The 17,978-nt window shown below is 50.4% G+C and overlaps 1 protein-coding gene across 2 annotated transcripts; it reads right to left on the bottom strand.

Moving 5' to 3' along the window:
- Positions 1 to 1,519: 1,519 nt before the first annotated feature.
- On the bottom strand, positions 1,520 to 16,780 carry qpctla (glutaminyl-peptide cyclotransferase-like a). 2 transcript variants are annotated; one of them, XM_070867755.1, is made up of 7 exons: positions 16,349 to 16,780; positions 12,648 to 12,794; positions 10,040 to 10,327; positions 6,723 to 6,884; positions 5,673 to 5,772; positions 4,030 to 4,146; positions 1,520 to 2,993 (listed from the first exon to the last, which is right to left on the bottom strand). In XM_070867755.1, exons 1-7 carry the CDS (start codon positions 16,532 to 16,534, stop codon positions 2,848 to 2,850), a joined length of 1,146 nt encoding a protein of 381 aa, XP_070723856.1. In that variant the 5' UTR covers positions 16,535 to 16,780; the 3' UTR covers positions 1,520 to 2,847. The 2 variants fall into 2 exon arrangements, with proteins under 2 accessions (XP_070723856.1, XP_070723858.1); XM_070867757.1 differs by lacking the exon at positions 16,349 to 16,780 and adding an exon at positions 16,179 to 16,203.
- Between the last annotated feature and the right edge of the window lie 1,198 nt (positions 16,781 to 17,978).

The following is a 17,978-nucleotide window of genomic DNA, read 5'->3' as shown; positions in this document are numbered from 1 at the left end:
CTGAAAGCCAAGTGCAGCCCATGAGGAAGCCCCATTAACCCCTCACAGCCCGGGCACCAGTTGCTGATGTACTCTCGACAGCGATGGCATGGCTGCTGGCTGAACCGTTTGGGCCAAGCTCCCTCTCCGCGACATTGGCGAGGTGTTAGATTACCGTGGGGTGAGGTGTATAGATTACCAGGAAGTCCCAATTATCTCAGCGTCCTGGCTCGAGTAATGAAAGGAGAGCGCCACTCGATATAAACATTCCTTTATTTATAGCTCAGTTTATATTAAAAAAAAAACACAAATACTGAGTGACAAGACCGGAGCAGAACATTCTTTACACAGGAAGGTGAAGGTGCGTCTCCGAACATACAACAACACCCCGCTCCCACCCACCTCCCCGAGCGATGGGAACTGACGGAGAAACAACATCCCGTTTGTGCAATCTGTTTAAAATATTTTTCTTGTTGCTTATATTCTTCCCTCCCTCTGATGAAGCCACCCTCTCGCATACCCAGGGTATGGGGGGGGGGGGCACCATTGGCACCCTCGCCCTGGGGTATGGGGGGGCACACACCATTAGCACCCTCTCATCCTGGGAGGCACACACCATTGGCGCCCTCTAGCCCTGGGGTATGGGGGGGGGGGCATCATTGGCGCCCTCTCACCCTGGGGTATGGGGGGGGGCACCATTGGTGCCCTGGGGTACAGCTGCCACAGGCACCGATTCACCCTGGAGCTAGGGGGTGGGGAAAAGAGACTACAGGGGAACCCACTTACCCTGGGGTATGGGGGGGGGGGGGGGGGGGAACCACGGGTGCCCTCTCACCCCCGTCCTCCAGGGTACAGCTCCACACAAGCCAGGTGTCAGCCCGCACCTTGCCCAAGTGAGGCCCACTCTCCCTGTGCAGGCCCGAGTGTCATCCGACTATTCGACTGTAGAGTGCATCACAAGTCAAGCCCTGCCCCACCCTCACCCCACGTGCGTGCATTGCAGCAATGGCCCCGTGATGGGGGAAGGGCGCATCCCTGCCTCATTTTGCCCAATGAGCCCCTCAGCCGAGATGACCTGGTGACCCCCCTGACCTGCGTGGGATCAACTGGTCGCTGGTTAAGCTAGTTGAGCATTACCAGGTTGGGCTGAGGAGGTGCCAGGGGGAGGGGGCAGAAAAGAGAAGAATCAGCCAGGCCTGGAGTTACTGAACAATGGGAGCAGCAAAGACCCAGGATGTGGGTACAGCTTCCTTGCCCACCAGGCAGTTCGGTAATGGTAACACTGGTGTTTACATAGGAATCCACAACGTCTCAAAACACTTCGCACAAACAAGCACAGATGCCATCATTACGGAGGCCAATTTTGGCACACAGCAAGATCCCACCAATAGAGGCGAGATGAATGCTTGGGCCGGTCGCTCCCTGCTCCTCTTCCAACGGCGGCACGGGACCTTGAAGGCACAGATGACGCTTCGGTTCAAGGGGTCTCGACAGCAAGGACACACAATCCCACCCCCCCCCCCCCCCCCACCCCCTTCGGTTCTGCACTGGATGGTCCAGCCCATTCCGCCTGTTCCAATCCTGGAGAGGGATTCACACCCACGACCTTCTGACTCAAGGGGGTCGGAGAGCCATCAACCGAGCCAAGCCGTCGGGGTGAGGCGAGCACACCTCGATTCATTCTGCCCACCCAACCCCCTCCCTCCTCCAAATAGTATCGATCAGTGCCACGGAATTGTACCCACGCAGGGGCAAGAGCTAATCCAGCTAGTGTCCATTGTGAGCCACACTCAATGAGGGGGGTCGGGGGGGGGGGGGAGGGGGAGGGGGAGAGAAGAGAAAGGGGAGGCGGGGGGAGGGGGAAGAGAAAGAGAAGTGTCCCCTCTGACTGTATGATGGGAAAAGGCAGAGACAATCAACCTGGCAGTATCAGGGATGAAAGGCGGCTGTAACAGCCCACAGTCCAATTCTGATATCAGTTGGGTGGAGACAAGGGAAAAGTCTAATTTTGCACATTACTCGTTCCCGCCTATATCTTTTTGCCGGTGGAGTACGTATTGTCAGTGAATGTCGCGAATGGAACAGGTACAGTGATCGTGTCTTGCTCACCACAACCATCCTCGTCTCGCCCAGACACAACACATGCCGCACCAAAATAAACCTTCAGACAGTATCATGCCCATCGGAGTCAGGTGAGTGACACACTCAAAGTTGCATCCCATTGTAGCAGGGATTTCCAGAGACACAGACATGCAAAAAGGTTCTCTGCGCGCACGAGCGGGACACATATATACCAAATGTGTGAGAGAGCGAGAGCGAGAGAGAGAGAGACACACATATGTATACTGAATGAGACACACGCGTATACTAAATGAGAGATAGAGTCAGACATGCATGGAATGAAACATCACTACAGAGTGTCCGATACACGTACAGAGAAAGACACATGTACACAGAATGAGACAGTGTGCACACATTCGAGAGAAAGGCACATACACAGAAACACATATAAACCAGAGAAACTGAGATAAAAACATACACAACGTGAGAGGGGGACAGAGACAAAGGATGAAAAGGCCATTCATAGAGAGAGAGAGAGAGAGAGAGAGACACACACACACAGTGAGAGACAATGAGAGTGAGGGACAGAGAGTGAGTGGAGCACACATGACCATTGATACACGAAAGATTCAAAGCACCGTCGAGGCAGCCCGTGGACCAAGCCGAGAATATTCACACTGCCCCAAACGTGCACCGCAGACCGTGTGCGTTAACAGTTCGATTGGAAAGGCCTCCGCTCTGTGCAAGGAGCTGCCGTTTGCGACTGAACCCCTCCCCCCCCCGATGCCCACAACGAGGGGCCTGCCGTTACAGCCCCAGGTACTCCGCCACGAAGATGCTCAGGATCTTGCAGAGGTTCTCGATGGTGGGCGGGTGCAGGTTCTCGGCCTTGTCCTCCATCGTGTGCCAGACCCGGGGAAAGGGGGTGGAAATCAGGTGTAGGATTGGGACGCCTGGAAACGGAACGCAGGAGGCGTCAAAACCGCACAGACTTGTCACTTTTTATTTTTCAGAGGGATCAACCCCACCTGCCCTCCCCATAACCCCCGCATATGCCCTCACCGTTCCCAGAAATCTCCCAAAAAAAGCCCTTCGTTGGTGACAAAACTGCTTGGAAACTAATTCCGTCTCCCGGACACCATCTCCGCCTCTGGCTGAATTCTCATGCTCCTCTAACTGTAATAGATTTAAAAATCTTCTTCCATCATCAATTATTGTATCCCTATTTATAATGGCAACTGCCTATGTAAACTCGTCACAGTGTAATTCCACCCTCCCACCACTGGAGGTGCTGCAGCATCACTACCGGGAAGAGGCTGTGCTTACAGCACCACCAATGGAAAAAGGGAGTGATTACAACATCGCCAATGGGAAGTGGGTGTACTTACAGTGCCACCAATGGCAAGAGGTTGCACTTACAAACGACCAGTTGATGTGGGCAGTTTTAATTATAAATGTGGACACAGGATTTTACGACTGAAATATGAAAAAAGAGACAAGGACAGAATGGGCCTGGGCCCCAAGCTCTGGAACTCCCTGCCTAAACCTCTCTGCCTCGCTATCCTTCTTCAAGACGCTCCTTAAAACCTACCTCTTTGACCAAGCTTTTGGTCACCTGCGCTAATTTCTACTTATGCGGCTCGGTGTCAAATATTTTAATCTCATAACACTCCTGTGAAGCGCCTTGGGAGGTTTCACTACGTTAAAGGCGCTATCTAAATACAAGTTGCTGTTGTCCAATTATCCCCACACCCTCAAAGCACCCTTCACTTGCTCTCGACTCCCCAGGTGTTAATACTGGAGATCGCCTAGTATTAGGCGAAGGATTTCTGAATCGGGGAATGAAAAACTCCACAGCGAGCAGAGTTACGTAATCGCAGCATCCCCCCCACACACAACTCGGAGCCAGAGACATGAACAGCACCCCCCCACCCCCACCATCCTGCCAAATATAAATGCCAGCATAGGTACCGATCACCCTTTATTTACCTTTCCGCAAAAAGGGAACGTGGTCGTCTTCGATGGGGCCGTAGTGCGTGTCTCCGTTGAAGTACGTCACCTCTAAAGGATGCAGCTGTAACAGACCCAGCTTATGGAGCCTCTTCTCTGGAGGGAGGGAGGGAGAGAAAGAGGCCAGTGTTAGTCTGCGTGCGCACATCCTGGACAACCCCTCCCACGCACACCACTCCCCCCCGACGCACACATTTGGGACAGTGTCAGCCAGTGGTACAGTGGGCAGCACCCTCGCCTCCAAGTCAGAAGGTCGTGGGTTCAAGTCCCACTCCAGGGACCCGAGCACAAAAATCTAGGCTGACCCTCCCAGTGCAGTGCTGAGGGAGCGCTGCACTGTCGGAGGGGCAGTGCTGAGGGAGCGCTGCGCTGTCGGAGGGGCAGTGCTGAGGGAGCGCCGCGCTGTCGGAGGGGCAGTGCTGAGGGAGCTCCGCACTGTCGGAGGGGCAGTGCTGAGAGAGCGCTGTGCTGTCGGAGGGGCAGTGCTGAGGGAGCTCCGCGCTGTCGGAGGGGCAGTGCTGAGGGAGCGCTGCGCTGTCGGAGGGGCAGTGCTGAGGGAGCTCCGCGCTGTCGGAGGGGCAGTGCTGAGGGAGCTCCGCACTGTCGGAGGGGCAGTGCTGAGGGAGCGCTGTGCTGTCGGAGGGGCAGTGCTGAGGGAGCTCCGCGCTGTCGGAGGGGCAGTGCTGAGGGAGCGCTGCGCTGTCGGAGGGGCAGTGCTGAGGGAGCGCTGCGCTGTCGGAGGGGCAGTGCTGAGGGAGCTCCGCGCTGTCGGAGGGGCAGTGCTGAGGGAGCTCCGCACTGTCGGAGGTGCCGTCTTTCAGATGAGACGTTAAACCGAGGCCCCGTCTGCTCCCTCAGGTGGACGTAAAAGATCCCACGGCCACTATTTCGAAAAAGAGCAGGGGAGTTATCCCCAGTGCCCTGGCCAATATTTATCTCTCAAACAACAAATTATCTGGTCATTATCACTTTGCTGTTTGTGGGAGCTTGCTGTCCCCAGATTGGCTGCCGCGTTTCCTACATTACAATATGATTCAACTCCAAAAGTACTTCATTTGCTGTAAAATGTTTTGAGACGTCCAGCAAGCCGTGAAAGGCTCTATATAAATGCAAGTCTTTTCTTTCTTTCCCACTCCCCCACACCCAATCCCTATTCTCACACGTACAACACGCACAGACTGTCCCCCACCTCCCACACACCACCCTCCTCTCCAAATTTCCCCGCCTCCTCGTGAAGGTGGCGACTCAGTGAGATGCAACCGCGTTACCTCCTCACATGAGGGTCCTGAAGGTCGGCTGATTCTCCGTCCTCTCTCCTAGTCCAGAGGATAATTGAGAAACACCACCCTCCCACCACCCTCCCCACCCCCCCCCCCCCTTTGGCTCGCAAGCGCGCGGGGTGAGGGCAGGACCAGGTTAGACGGCGATTCCCCCCCCTGGTTAACCAGCCCGCCAGCGGTCGCTGCCTGGCCTGGCACACGATGAAACGGCCAGGCGGGCGAGGGAGTGGGGACCAGAGCCCGTCAGAGTCAGCGCCTTCACAGGGCGGATGGGAGAACGTTTACGGGAAAGGGAGCTTGACCGCGCTACTGGTGCGGAAGCTCAAGGAGTTGGTTCCTTACCGATCCCGACCAGCCGATTAAACCAGCGGGCTGTGTTTTTGAAATGGTTCAGGAAGAGCGGCTTGGCCACACCAAGAAGATCCAGAAGCAGAAACAGGTCCTGAAACAGAGAGAGAAACTGATCAGGAATGAAGAGGGACCCTCTACACTGTCCCATCAAACACTCTCAGGGCAGGTACAGCACGGGGTTAGATACAGAGTAAAGCTCCCTCTACACTGCCCCATCAAACACTCCCAGGGCAGGTACAGCACGGGGTTAGATACAGAGTAAAGCTCCCTCTACACTGCCCCATCAAACACTCTCAGGGCAGGTACAGCACGGGGTTAGATACAGAGTAAAGCTCCCTCTACACTGTCCCATCAAACACTCTCAGGGCAGGTACAGCATGGGATTAGATACAGAGTAAAGCTCCCTCTACACTGTCCCATCAAACACTCTCAGGGCAGGTACAGCACGGGGTTAGATACAGAGTAAAGCTCCCTCTACACTGTCCCATCAAACACTCTCAGGGCAGGTACAGCATGGGATTAGATACAGAGTAAAGCTCCCTCTACACTGCCCCATCAAACACTCTCAGGGCAGGTACAGCACGGGGTTAGATACAGAGTAAAGCTCCCTCTACACTGTCCCATCAAACACTCCCAGGGCAAGTACAGCACGGGGTTAAATACAGAAGAAAGCTCCTTCTACACTGTCCCAAACACATGGGAACACCATCACCTCCAAGATCCTCTCCCAAGTCACAAACCATCATGGCTTGGAAATACATCGGCCGTTCCGTCATGGTCGATGGGTCAAAATCCTGGAACTCCCTCCCTAACAGCACTGTGGGAGCACCTTCACCACACGGACTGCAGCGGGTCAAGAAGGCGGCTCACCACCACCTTCTCGAGGGGCAATAAATTGCCAATGTCGCCCGCATTCATAGAATCATAGAAATTTACAGCACGGAAGAGCTATCCGGCCTATACCCACCTTCCAGCTCTTGGTCCGTAGCCCTGTCGGTTACTTCAAGTGCACATCCATTCTGATATCGAACAAAAACTCACCACCGAGTCGATCAGCGTGGTGCTGGAGGAGCCCCCCGGGTGTTTGGTCCTTGCCATGCGCTCAGCTAGATGGCGTGAGCCGTACAGAGAGTCGGTGGGAGTCCAACTCACCAGCGCTTCCTCCCCGTCCAGGAACAGCAACTGGAGGGTCAGGTCCAGCTTCTGTATAATAGAGAGAGGGAAGAGAGGAAAATAATTATTAGTGTCAGCTTGGCTCGGTTGGTAGCCCTCGCACCTCAGAGTTCGAAGGTCACTGGTTCAAGACCCGCTCCAGGATCGGAGCACGTAGGCTGACACTCCTAGTGCAGGCGCCGTAAAAACAGAGGCCCAGTCTTCCCTCTCAGGTGGACGTAAAAGATCCCACGGCCACAAGTCCGAAGAAAAGGAGCAGGGGAGTTCTCAGTGGTGTCTGGGCCAATATTTAATCCCTGCACCAACATCACAAAAACTGTTTACCTGGTCATTTATCTCATTGCTGTTTGTGGGAGCTTGCTGTGCACAAATTGTTGCTGATCTCTGCTGGGTGACAAATAAAAGACTTAACTGTAATCTATTGGTGTCGGGTCCGAATTTATTATGAACTAGGTTAGGATGGTTAATTGGCTTGAGTACCCAGTCACCCAACTCCTTCCACTTTCCAGGTTGTTTGCATCACGCCAGAAATGGGGGAGGAGTTTTTTCCAGTTATTTCATGCCCATGCCATAGGAACTACTCCGCGGAGACCACCCACCAGAGAGTAGGCAAAACCGCCAGGCCATAAGTGACAATGTGACCAGGAGGATCGAGCAGTGACTACACTTCAAAATAGTGCCGCATTGGTTGTGAAGCGACGACCTACAGTGTTGCCCTGGATTGTGTGCTCAAGTCCCTGGAGTGGGACTTGAACCCACGACCTTCTGACTCAGGGGCTACCCACTGAGCCACTGCTGCTTGTAAAATAATTAACATTGGGGGAAAAAAAACACAGAAGTCGCTGGGAACGGAAACCAAGGAGAAATTATTTTAATCGGAGATCAACCACGGGACTCGTGTGCGTCAACCCTGGACCTCACCCCCAGATCCCTTCCTCGTGGTAATCTGGAACTCCACCACCCCTCCGCCCCCAAAAAAAAGCTTTGTGGCTGAGGCTCAATTGAAAAATGCATTTATATAGGCACCTTTCACGACCACCGGATGTCTCGAAGCGCTTTACAGCCAAATGAAGTACTTTGGGAGTGTGGTCACTGTTGTAATGTGGGAAAAGTGGCAGCCAATTTGCAAAAAGCAAGCTCCCACAAACTGCACCGTGATAATGACCAGATCGTGGCCCAGAAATCTCAGTCGGTTGCTTCCGGCGGGCGATCGAGGAAAAAAAAAGTTAAGAAAAGACGCGCACCTACCTGTTCCTGCTGCGCCCACACGAGTTCCCGGTCCTGAGGCCTCCACTGACTGCGCATCGCAGCGCGTGCACGTCAGGACATACGCAGGGCTGGCGCTGCAGTCACATGGCTCTGGGCAGCCAATCAAGGTAAAGTATCTCATTCATAATAATGTCTCTAAGTTGGAGTTCCCATTATTATGAATGAGAAACCCCCCCCCTCCCTAAAACTCACAAAACTAATAGAAAAAATACAACACATATTTTTATTAATTTAAATTAGTTATTTATGTATTATTGTATAAATAAATATTTTCCCAATTTTTTTTTTTTAAAAACGTTATTTTTAATTGTGGTTTAAAATAAACTTACCGTAGTGGGGAGGGTTTTTAAAACAATAAAATGTGTGTTTTTATAATTTTATTTTTAAATGTTTCTGTATTTTAAAACTTTTATGCCTGTAAAAGTTGGCTATGCGCCTACTTTTATCAGTTTCAAGAGTTTTCAGGACATCCGCTGGGCAAGATGTGGGTAAATACTGCAATCTAGCCCATGAATATGTCCTGACTGTGGGGACGAGTTAGATCCGTCAAGCTCCAGCGTGACAGATCGGAAAAGACGGTTTTCAGCACATGCGCATTGTGCGCTGAAAACCAGCTTTTGCGATGCCTTCCTGGGTCTGTACACACTCCGTACGGATCTGGGGAAGCTGGAATTTCTGAGCCATTCTGTTTCAGTGATGTTGATTGAGGGATAAATATTGGCCCCACGACACCGGGAATAACTCCTTTGCTCTTTTTCGGAATACTGCCCGTGGGATCTTTTACATCCAGCTGAAAGAGCAGACGGGGCCTCGGTTGAGCGTCTCATCCGAAAGACGGCACCTCCGACAGTGCGGCTCTCCTTCAGCACCGCACTGGAATGTCAGCCTAGATTTGTGCGCTAAAGTCCCTGGAGTGGAATTTGAACCCACGACCTTCTGACTCCGAGGCAAGTGTGCATTCTAATTAAATGGAGGAACAGCCTTGAGGGGCTGAGTGAACTTTAAAAAAAAACAATTTGTTCGGCACGGACTGGCTGGGGCGAATGACCTGTTTCTGTGCCACATAATCCCACGTTCACGGGATGTGGGCGTTGCTGGCAAGGCCGATATTTATTGCCCATCTCCAACTTCCCGCGAGAAAGTGCTGGTGAGCTACCTTGTACAACTGAGTGTCTCGCTAGACCATTTCAGAGGGCAGTTTCAGAGTCAACCGCACAGCTGTGGATCTGGAGTCACATGTAGGCCAGACCTGGTAAGGGCGGCAGATTTCCTTCCTTAAAAAAAGGACATTAGTGAACCAGAGGGGTTTTTGCCGACAATTATTGACACTAGCTTTCTTCAATTCCAGATTTAAATTTCAATTCCCCCACGCTGCCGTGGTGAGATTTGATCTCGTGTCTCTGGATCATGCCTCTGAATTATTCATCCTAGGCAGTCCCTCGAAGCGAGGATGACTTGCTTCCACGCCAAAAAGGGATGAGTTCACAGGTGTTTCAATGAAGGACCTTAATATTCCGGATCCCGAACTACATCCTGAAGGGTGGAAGATGCCCGTGGGTGGATTTTTTTAACGTGGGGTGGCCGTTGCACACCAGCCACCACACGGGGCTTGACAGAGCCAGGTCTTGGTCCAGTGGTACCCAAGATGACTGGAGACCAGCTCTGCGGCACGGACCTAGTGCGCGCACACATCGCACAGTGTGGGCTGGGCCCGTGCTGCCCCTGGGCCCAAACTAACGCCTCTCCTGGGCTCCGATCACATCCCGCCACAGTCTCTCACCGCTCCTGCTATACCTGCCCATGTACCGACCTGGACCTTGATGACGACATCACTCTGTCGCTGGATTAATAGTCCAGTAACGTTACCGTACCCGGTTCCTACGTTGTCCTGAACAAGCCTCGAATGGCACTTTTACCTTGTCCTTGAGCTTGGTCAACTCCTTGTCCAACGAGCGCACCAACTCCAGCATCATGGAACACGGCACAGCCGAGTCAGTGGCGCCCACGTAGGCCCGCCCCTGGTCGTCGCGGGGAAAGTACTTGGAGTCGTAATGACAGGCCAGGACCAGGCGGCGCCGGGCGGCAGGGTCAAGTGTGGCCACCATGTTGGAGAAGGTCTGCGTGCCGTGGGGGGTGCTGTCCTCAAACGTGTCCAGTTCCACCGTCCACTGGGCAGATAGCGACCCTAGGTGCCCTTTGATATGCTGCAGGGGAACACGAGCACAACATTTCAGTTATACCGTCGGAGCACAACAACAACTTGTATTTATATAGCGCCTTTAACGTAGCAAAACGTCGCAAGGTGCTTCACAGCAGTGTTATAGAAACATAGAAAATAGGAGCAGTAGTAGGCCCTTCGAGCCTGCACCACCATTCAATATGACCATGTCTTATAACAGAAGGCTGTGGAGGCCAGGTCACTGAATATAGTTCAAACACCATATTCCTGCTTTTTCCCCCATGCCCCTTTATGTCTTTTTTGCCTAGAAATCTATCTATCTCCCTCTTAAATATATTCAGTGATTGGCCTCCACAGCTTTCTGTTATAAGACAAAACAGATAAATTTGACACCGAGCCACATAAGAAGAAATTAAGGCAGATGACCAAAAGCTTGGTCAAAGAGGTCGGTTTTAAGCAGAACCTTAAAAGGAGGAAAGAGAGGCAGAGGGGTTTAGGGAGGAAGTTCCAGAGCTTAGGGTAAAAGCTCCTCTCAAATTTCCCTCCCCCATCCAAACTTAAGCTGGGATACAGATCCACTGGCAGCAACAGACACCCTGTAGAATTTTAAAGACAGGATGAGGGGGATTGACTGGGTAAATGTTGAGAGGATGTTTCCCCTAGTTGGGGAGTCTAGAACCAGGGGTCACAGTCTCAGGATAAGGAGTTGGCCAGTTAGGACGGAGATGAGGAGAACTTTCTACATTCAGAGGGTGGTGAATCTTTGGAATTCTCTGCCCCAGAGAGCTGTGGAGGCTCAGTTGTTGCGTATATTCAGTACAGAGATCGATAGATTTTTGGACTTTAGGGGAATCAAGGCACATGGAGATCGGGCGGGAAAGTGGAGTTGAGGTCGAAGATCAGCCATGATCTTATTGAGTGGCGGAGCAGGCTCGAGGGGCCGAATGGCCTACTCCTGCTCCTACTTATGTTCTTAGAACAATCCATCGATCTTGGTCTTGAATACTCAGCATCCAAAACCCTCTGGATAGAGAATTCCAAAGGTTCACAGCCCTCTGAGTGAAGGAATTTCTCTTCATCTCAGTCCTAAATGGCCAACCCCTTATCTTGAGATTATGCTCCCTAGTTCTAGATTCTCCAGCCAGGGGAAAACAACCTCTCAGCATCTATCCTGTCAAGCCCACTTAAGAATATTATACATTCCATAGAGACCTATCCATCACTTACCACAGCATCTAACCGCCTCTGAGTGACTCAGATACAGTAGACCTTAATTGAGAGCCTCCATGGGCAGGAGCCAAGCACATTATTTTAATGAATCATATATTATGCTTCTGTATAACTTTACTTCTTCCAATAAATTCATTTTAGCCATTTAGCCTGAACCACACAACCTTGCACTTATTATTCCCTCTAACATATGAAAACAGTGCACCAACAGGTTCTGTTGTAGATGTCATGGAGATATCACAGTCACCAAGCTTATGATGTATAGGGCTGTAGTGATACCCGCCCTCCTGTATGGCTCAGAGACGTGGACCATAGACCATATACAGTAGACACCTCAAATCGCTGGAGAAATACCACCACCGATGCCTCCGCAAGATCCTGTAAATCTCTGGGAGGACAGACGCACCAACGTCAGTGTTCTCGATCAGGCCAAGATCCCCGGCATCGAAGCGCTGACCACACTTGACTAACTCCGTTGGGCAGGCCACATTGTCCGCATAACCGGACACGAGACTCCCAAAGCAAACGCTCTACTCGGAACTCCTACATGGCAAGCGAGCCCCAGGTGGGCAGAGGAAACGTTTCAAGGACACCCTCAAAGCCTCCCTGATAAAGTGCAGCCTCCCCATCGACACCTGGGAGTCCCTGGTCAAAGACTGCCCTAAATGGAGGAAGTGCATCCGGGAGGGCGCTGAGTACCTGGAGTCTCGTCGCCGAGAGCGTGTAGAAAACAAGCGCAGGCAGCGGAAGGAGCGTGCGGCAAACCAGACTCCCCACCCACCCCTTCCCTCAACCACTGTCTGTCCCACCTGCGACCGAGACTGTAATTCCTGTATTGGACTGTTCAGTCACCTGAGAACTCACTTTTGGAGTGGAAGCAAGTCTTCCTCGATTTCGAGGGACTGCCTATGATGGCTGATCACACTATACAGCAGTAGCTTCTCGTGAATAGAGTACTGGGAAGTGACCTTAATTGTAACAACTCCCTTCAGCTCCACTTTGGCTTCAGGCCTGAGCTTGGGCCCCATCAGTTGTCCCCTTGAGAATCGTGGGAGTTGACGCTGAAATAGGAAGGGAAAAAAAAAGAAGAGGAAATATTTCAGCTGGCAACCCACCTGCCGGACAAGCTCAATGCCCTCTGACCCCGGGTATCGCTCGATTAGCATTGGCACCAAGAACACATTCCACAGGCGATGGAAGTCGATGAGTGAGGCGAGGTGCCTCACCTGACTTGACATTATACTCTTGGGTTTGTGCTCAAGCTGTTAGAAAACAAAAATATTTAAGAACACAACAGAGTCTCATTCAACCTGAACATGGGGAACTGAGACAACAATAAATTTCATTTATATAGCGTCTTTTAACACAGGAAAATATACCAAGGAGTTTCACAGGAGCGGTATCAAATAAAATGTGACACCGGGCCACATAAGGAGATATTAGGGCAGGGCTTGGTCAAAGGAGGTAGGTTTTAAGGAGCGTCTTAGGAGGAGAGAGAGAGAGAGAGGTGGAGGGGTTTAGGGAGGGAGTTCCAGAGCTTGAGGCAGGGGCAACTGAGGGCACAGCCACCAACGGTGGGGCGATTAAAAATCAGGGAAGCACAAAAGGTCAGAGTTGGAGGAACGCAGCGATCTCAGAGGGTTGAGAAGCTGGAGGAGGTTAGAGAGATAGAATAGGGCGAGGCCATGGAGGGATTTGAAAACAGAGGATGAGAATTTTAAATGCGAGGCGTTGCTTAAGCAGGAGCCAATGTAAGTCTGCGAGCACAGGGGGCGATGGGTGAACGGGACTTGGTGCGAGTTAGGAAACGGGCAGCCGAGTTTGGCGTGAGCTGCACTTTACGGAGGGTGGAAAACGAGAGTGAATTTCACAGAAACCAGCAGACAAGATGGACACAATGCCATCCCAAAACTCTTGTAACTGGCCACAACATCCCTACATGAAAATAGTTCATTATTAAAAACTCAAGATAATTCTCTTTCTGAATTGAGCCCAATCCAAACAGACCACAGTATCCCAGTTTTAATTCCCGGTCTATCCCAAGGTAGCAACATAGAAATGACAACATGGAAACTGGGCATTCAGTCCAATCATTTCATGTCAGTGTTTATCTTCCATGGGAGTAGTATCCCAAACCCATGTTCCAGTTCTATTCCCATGTCCCATTACTTCCTTCATCTACCTCTCTAACCCCATTATTAAATGTTGACATGGTCTCCAAGAAAGAAAGAACCTGCATTTATATAGCACCCTTCACGAACACCGGACATCCCAAAGTGTTTTACAGCCAATGAAGTACTTTTGAAGTGTAGTCACTGTTGCAATGTCGGAAATGCGGCAGCCAATTTGCGCACAGCAAGCTCCCGCAAATAGCAGCGTGATAACGACCCGATCATCTGGTCAACATCTAGTGATGTGGATTGAGGAATAAATATTTTCCATGGGATCTTTTACACCCACCCGAGGAGGGCAGGCGGGGCCTCGGTTGAACGTCTCACCTGAAAGATGGCACCTCCAACAGTGCAGCGCTCCCTCAGCACGGCACTGGGTGTGTCGGCCTAGATTTTGGTGCTCAAGTCTCTGGAGTGCGACTTGAAGCCACGAGCTTCTGACTCGGAGGCGAGGGTGCTACCCACTGGGTCACTAACACCCAGTGCATTCCACAGCCTCACATCCCCCTGTGTAAATAATGTCTCTCCCACTCGATCCTAATTGTATATCTACCTCCAATTGTTCTAGACTGGTTTCTATCTACTCCGCCATATCCATTCATAAACTTTAAACATCTCGATCAAGTCACGCCTTAATAACTTCTGTTCCAACAACAGCTGTGGCTGTGCCACCCACACATTGCGGTTTGTGGGAGCTTGCTGTGTGCAAATTGGCTGCCGCGTTTCCCACATTACCAAAGTGACTACACTCCACAAGTATTTCATTGGTTGCAAATCGTTTTGAGACATCCGGTGGTCATGAAAGGCACTACATAAATGCAGCAGAGTGAATCTGTGCCATACCCTTATTGCCTCAATATCCTTCCTATAATTATGGAGCTCAAAATTGTACACAATACTTCAACTGTGGTCAAACTGGCTGCTGCGTTTCCTACATTAAAACAGTGGCTACACTTCAAAAAAGTATTTAGTTGGCTTTAAAGCGCTTTGGGACGACCTGAAAGGCCCGATAGAAATGCAAGTCTTCCTTTGTGGTCACAGTAAGGTTTTAGAGAGATTCATTATTATGTCTCAACTTTTATATGATATACCTCTTGCAATAAAACCTAGTATTCCTTTTTTTTTTTTTAATTACCTTTTCCATTTGGGGTGCTGCTTATAATGGTCTTTTTGAAAAATTTGCTCAGGGATGTGGGTGTCACTGGCAAGGCTGGCATTTATTGCCCATCCCTAATTGCCCCTTGAGAAGGTGGTGGTGAGCCACCTTCTTGAACCACTGCAGTCCCGTGTGGTGAAGTTGCTCCCACAGCGTTGTGGAATTTGCTGCTTCAGAGAGCTGTGGAAGCTCTCTGAGACAGCGAATTTAAATTTAAGACAAAAATAGACAGTTTCTTAAACAATAAGGGGATAAGAGGTTATGGGGAGCGGGCAGGGAAGTGGAGCGGAGTCCCTGATCGGATCAGCCATGATCTCATTGAATGGTGGAGCAGGCTCGAGGGGCCTTATGGCCTGCTCCTATTTCTTATGTTCTTATGTTAGGGAGGGAGTGCCAGGATTTTGACCCAGCGACAATGAAGGAACGGCTGATATATTTCCAAGTCAGGATGGTATGTGACTCGGAGGGGAATTTGGAGGTGATGGTGTTCCCATGCGCCTGCTGCCCTTGTCCTTCTAAAGAGATTTGGTAGTTGCTGCAGTGCATCTTGTAGATGGTGCTCACTGCAGCCACGGTGCGCCAGTGATGGAGGGAGTAAACGTTGAAGGTGGTGGGTAGCGTGCCGATCAAGCGGGCTGCTTTGTCCTGGATGGTGTCGAGCTTCTTGAGTGTTGTTGGAGCTGCACTCATCCAGGCAAGTGGCTGGTGAATCCGAACCCCCAAATCCTCCCTGCTCTTCCAAAACATTGGAACACGAGCAGGCCATTCAGCACCTCGAGCCTGTTCCACCACAAAAGCAGATTATCTGGGTCATGATCACATTGCAGTTTGTGGGAGCTTGCAGTGCGCAACATTGGCTCCCGTGTTTCCTACATTACATTCCAAAAGTACTTAATTGGCTGTAAATAAACTTAATCTTGCATCTCTATCTTAACTGCATCACCCGATCTTGCCCCAAAAGTAGAAATTATTTTTATTTTATATATTTTTTACAACGTAGCAACTCATATATTAAAAAATTCCATCTGGTTCTTTACTTTTGGTCAAATGCAGCAATTGGAGTGACATTTCTAAATGTAATAATAAGACAAAAAAAACCTGCAGCGTTAGACTACAAAGGGGAAATACAAACCGGTAAAAAAAATTCTGCAAAAAAAAGTTTAAAAAACTGAGCGACTTTTCGAAAGAGATATCAAACCCATCGCCCTACAATCAGGATCCGACACGTCGATAGAATCTGATACATGCCCACAGTCCCTGGGTGTAATTAACAGGACTTCCAACAGATATTACAAGGCATGGTTACAGGGGAATTATACCTAAATTAATCGGAATTTATATAACCCGAATTTGTAGAAGCAAAGTCAGAATAGAGTTTAAGATGAAATTCATTCAACATGTAACAAGGGCAGCTGCGGCTTGTGATTGGTCCACTCACACTGTTGCAGTTCAATGTTGCAATTTTTTTGTGTTACTGGGAGGCACCTACCTTTCGCTGGCTCCAATCCGCCTGCATTTCTGCGGGCTGTTCGCCTGTGTAGTAAAGCCCCCAAATAATGCAGAGGACGGCGAGCACGAAGGAAGCAGAGAGCAAGACGACCACCCAGGGTATCCTGGCCAGAGAGGAGCGCTTGTCGGAGCGGGCGGAGCGCTGATTCCTGGCTGATTTAGACATGATCGCTTAAAAAGGGGAAAATCAGTAAATGGGTGCAATCCTCTTTATCTGTTAAAAAAAAATGCACATTTGCATTCAAAATGAAAACCAGACAATAATAAGAGTTCAGATGAGACTCCCTAAGCGCCAGTTTCCACTGGTCAGTTGCATGTCGGTTTCCGTGTTCCCAAGCACTCACAGATCCAACACTCTCTTCCCAGCACTCTGCAACCTGCCCGGCTTCCACACTTGATACAGGCAGCTGGATCAAGCGACGCAGAATGATGACATCTGAGAATGGGTGTTGTCTCTTCTTAAAAAGGCACCTCCCCTTCGGCTGAGTTTGTCACTGACTGACAGCCACCGCAGTGAAAAATAAAGTGCACCATTGTCTGTAGAAACATAGAAAATAGGTGCAGGAGTAGGCCATTCGGCTTTCGAGCCTGCACCACCATTCAATAAGATCATGGCTGATCATTCACCTCAGTACCCCTTTCCTGCATTCTCTCCATACCCCTTGATCCCCTTAGCAGTAAGGGCCACATCTAACTCCCTTTTGAATATATCTAACGAACTGGCCTCAACAACTCACTGCGGTAGAGAATTCCACAGGTTGACCACTCTTTGAGTGAAGAAGTTTCTCCTCATCTCGGTCCTAAATGGCTTACCCCTTATCCTTAGACTGTGACCCGTGGTTCTGGACTTTTTGTATAGCACATTTCACCCTTTTGGGATATCCTATAGAGCTTCAGAGCTAAGCAATAGTTTGGAAGTGCAGTAAGTGTTGTTATTAAAAGCCTGTAGATAGTAGGCAGAGACGAATACGTAGGTCTGCAGCATGTTGCACCATTTGAGGTTCTGGGAAAAATATCAGCTAGAGTACCAAACAGAACTATGAGTTGTGATTTCAACTCGGTGGAGGAGGAAGAGCACATAGGACACTCTAATTGCAGGTTAGGATTTTTACAACTTGCACTACTCCATCCTAATATGCCATGAAGTAAAAATATGCATGGTATAGTGGAATACTGCAATACGTCCGCATGTTGAAAAGGCACTAATGGTGGACAGGTACAGCAGGAGCGGCGAGGTTGGGGCGAAGGAGCGGCGAAAGATTGTAGAGGGATGTGATCGGGGCCCCGGAGAGGCGAGGGCCCAGGGGCAGCACGGGCCCAGCCCACACTGCGATATGTGTGCGCACTAGGTCCGTGCAGCAGAGCAGGTCTCCAGTCGTCTTGGTTAATCCTTGCCACTGGACCAAGACCTAGCTCTGTCAAGCCCGTGTGGTGGCTGGTGTGCAACGGTCACCATAAGGCCCTTTGTTGCACATGTCTCTCAATCTAATGGGAATACTACCCCGCTCATGACTCAAAGAACTTGTATTTATACAGCGCCTTTCACGACTGTAACAACTTGCAGTTATATAGCACCTTTAACGGAGTACAACTATTTTAAGTTGAAACCA

This window comes from Pristiophorus japonicus, chromosome 26 (assembly GCF_044704955.1).
Source record: "Pristiophorus japonicus isolate sPriJap1 chromosome 26, sPriJap1.hap1, whole genome shotgun sequence".
Taxonomy (NCBI): domain Eukaryota; kingdom Metazoa; phylum Chordata; class Chondrichthyes; family Pristiophoridae; genus Pristiophorus; species Pristiophorus japonicus.
The sequence above is the reverse complement of the archived record's forward strand: the minus strand, read 5'-3'. Positions and strand labels throughout refer to the sequence as shown.

What these genes read in the sequence shown, in the direction of transcription:
- qpctla (XM_070867755.1), bottom strand. Translation starts at nt 16,534, where the DNA reads ATGTCTAAATCAGCCAGGAATCAGCGCTCCGCCCGCTCCGACAAGCGC. An exon ending in TGACCAAGCTCAAGGACAAG is followed by an intron (nt 6,885 to 10,039) that starts GTAAAAGTGCCA and finishes TCTATTATACAG; the next exon opens with AAGCTGGACCTGACCCTCCA. An exon ending in CGTTCCCTTTTTGCGGAAAG is followed by an intron (nt 2,994 to 4,029) that starts GTAAATAAAGGG and finishes TTCCGTTTCCAG; the next exon opens with GCGTCCCAATCCTACACCTG.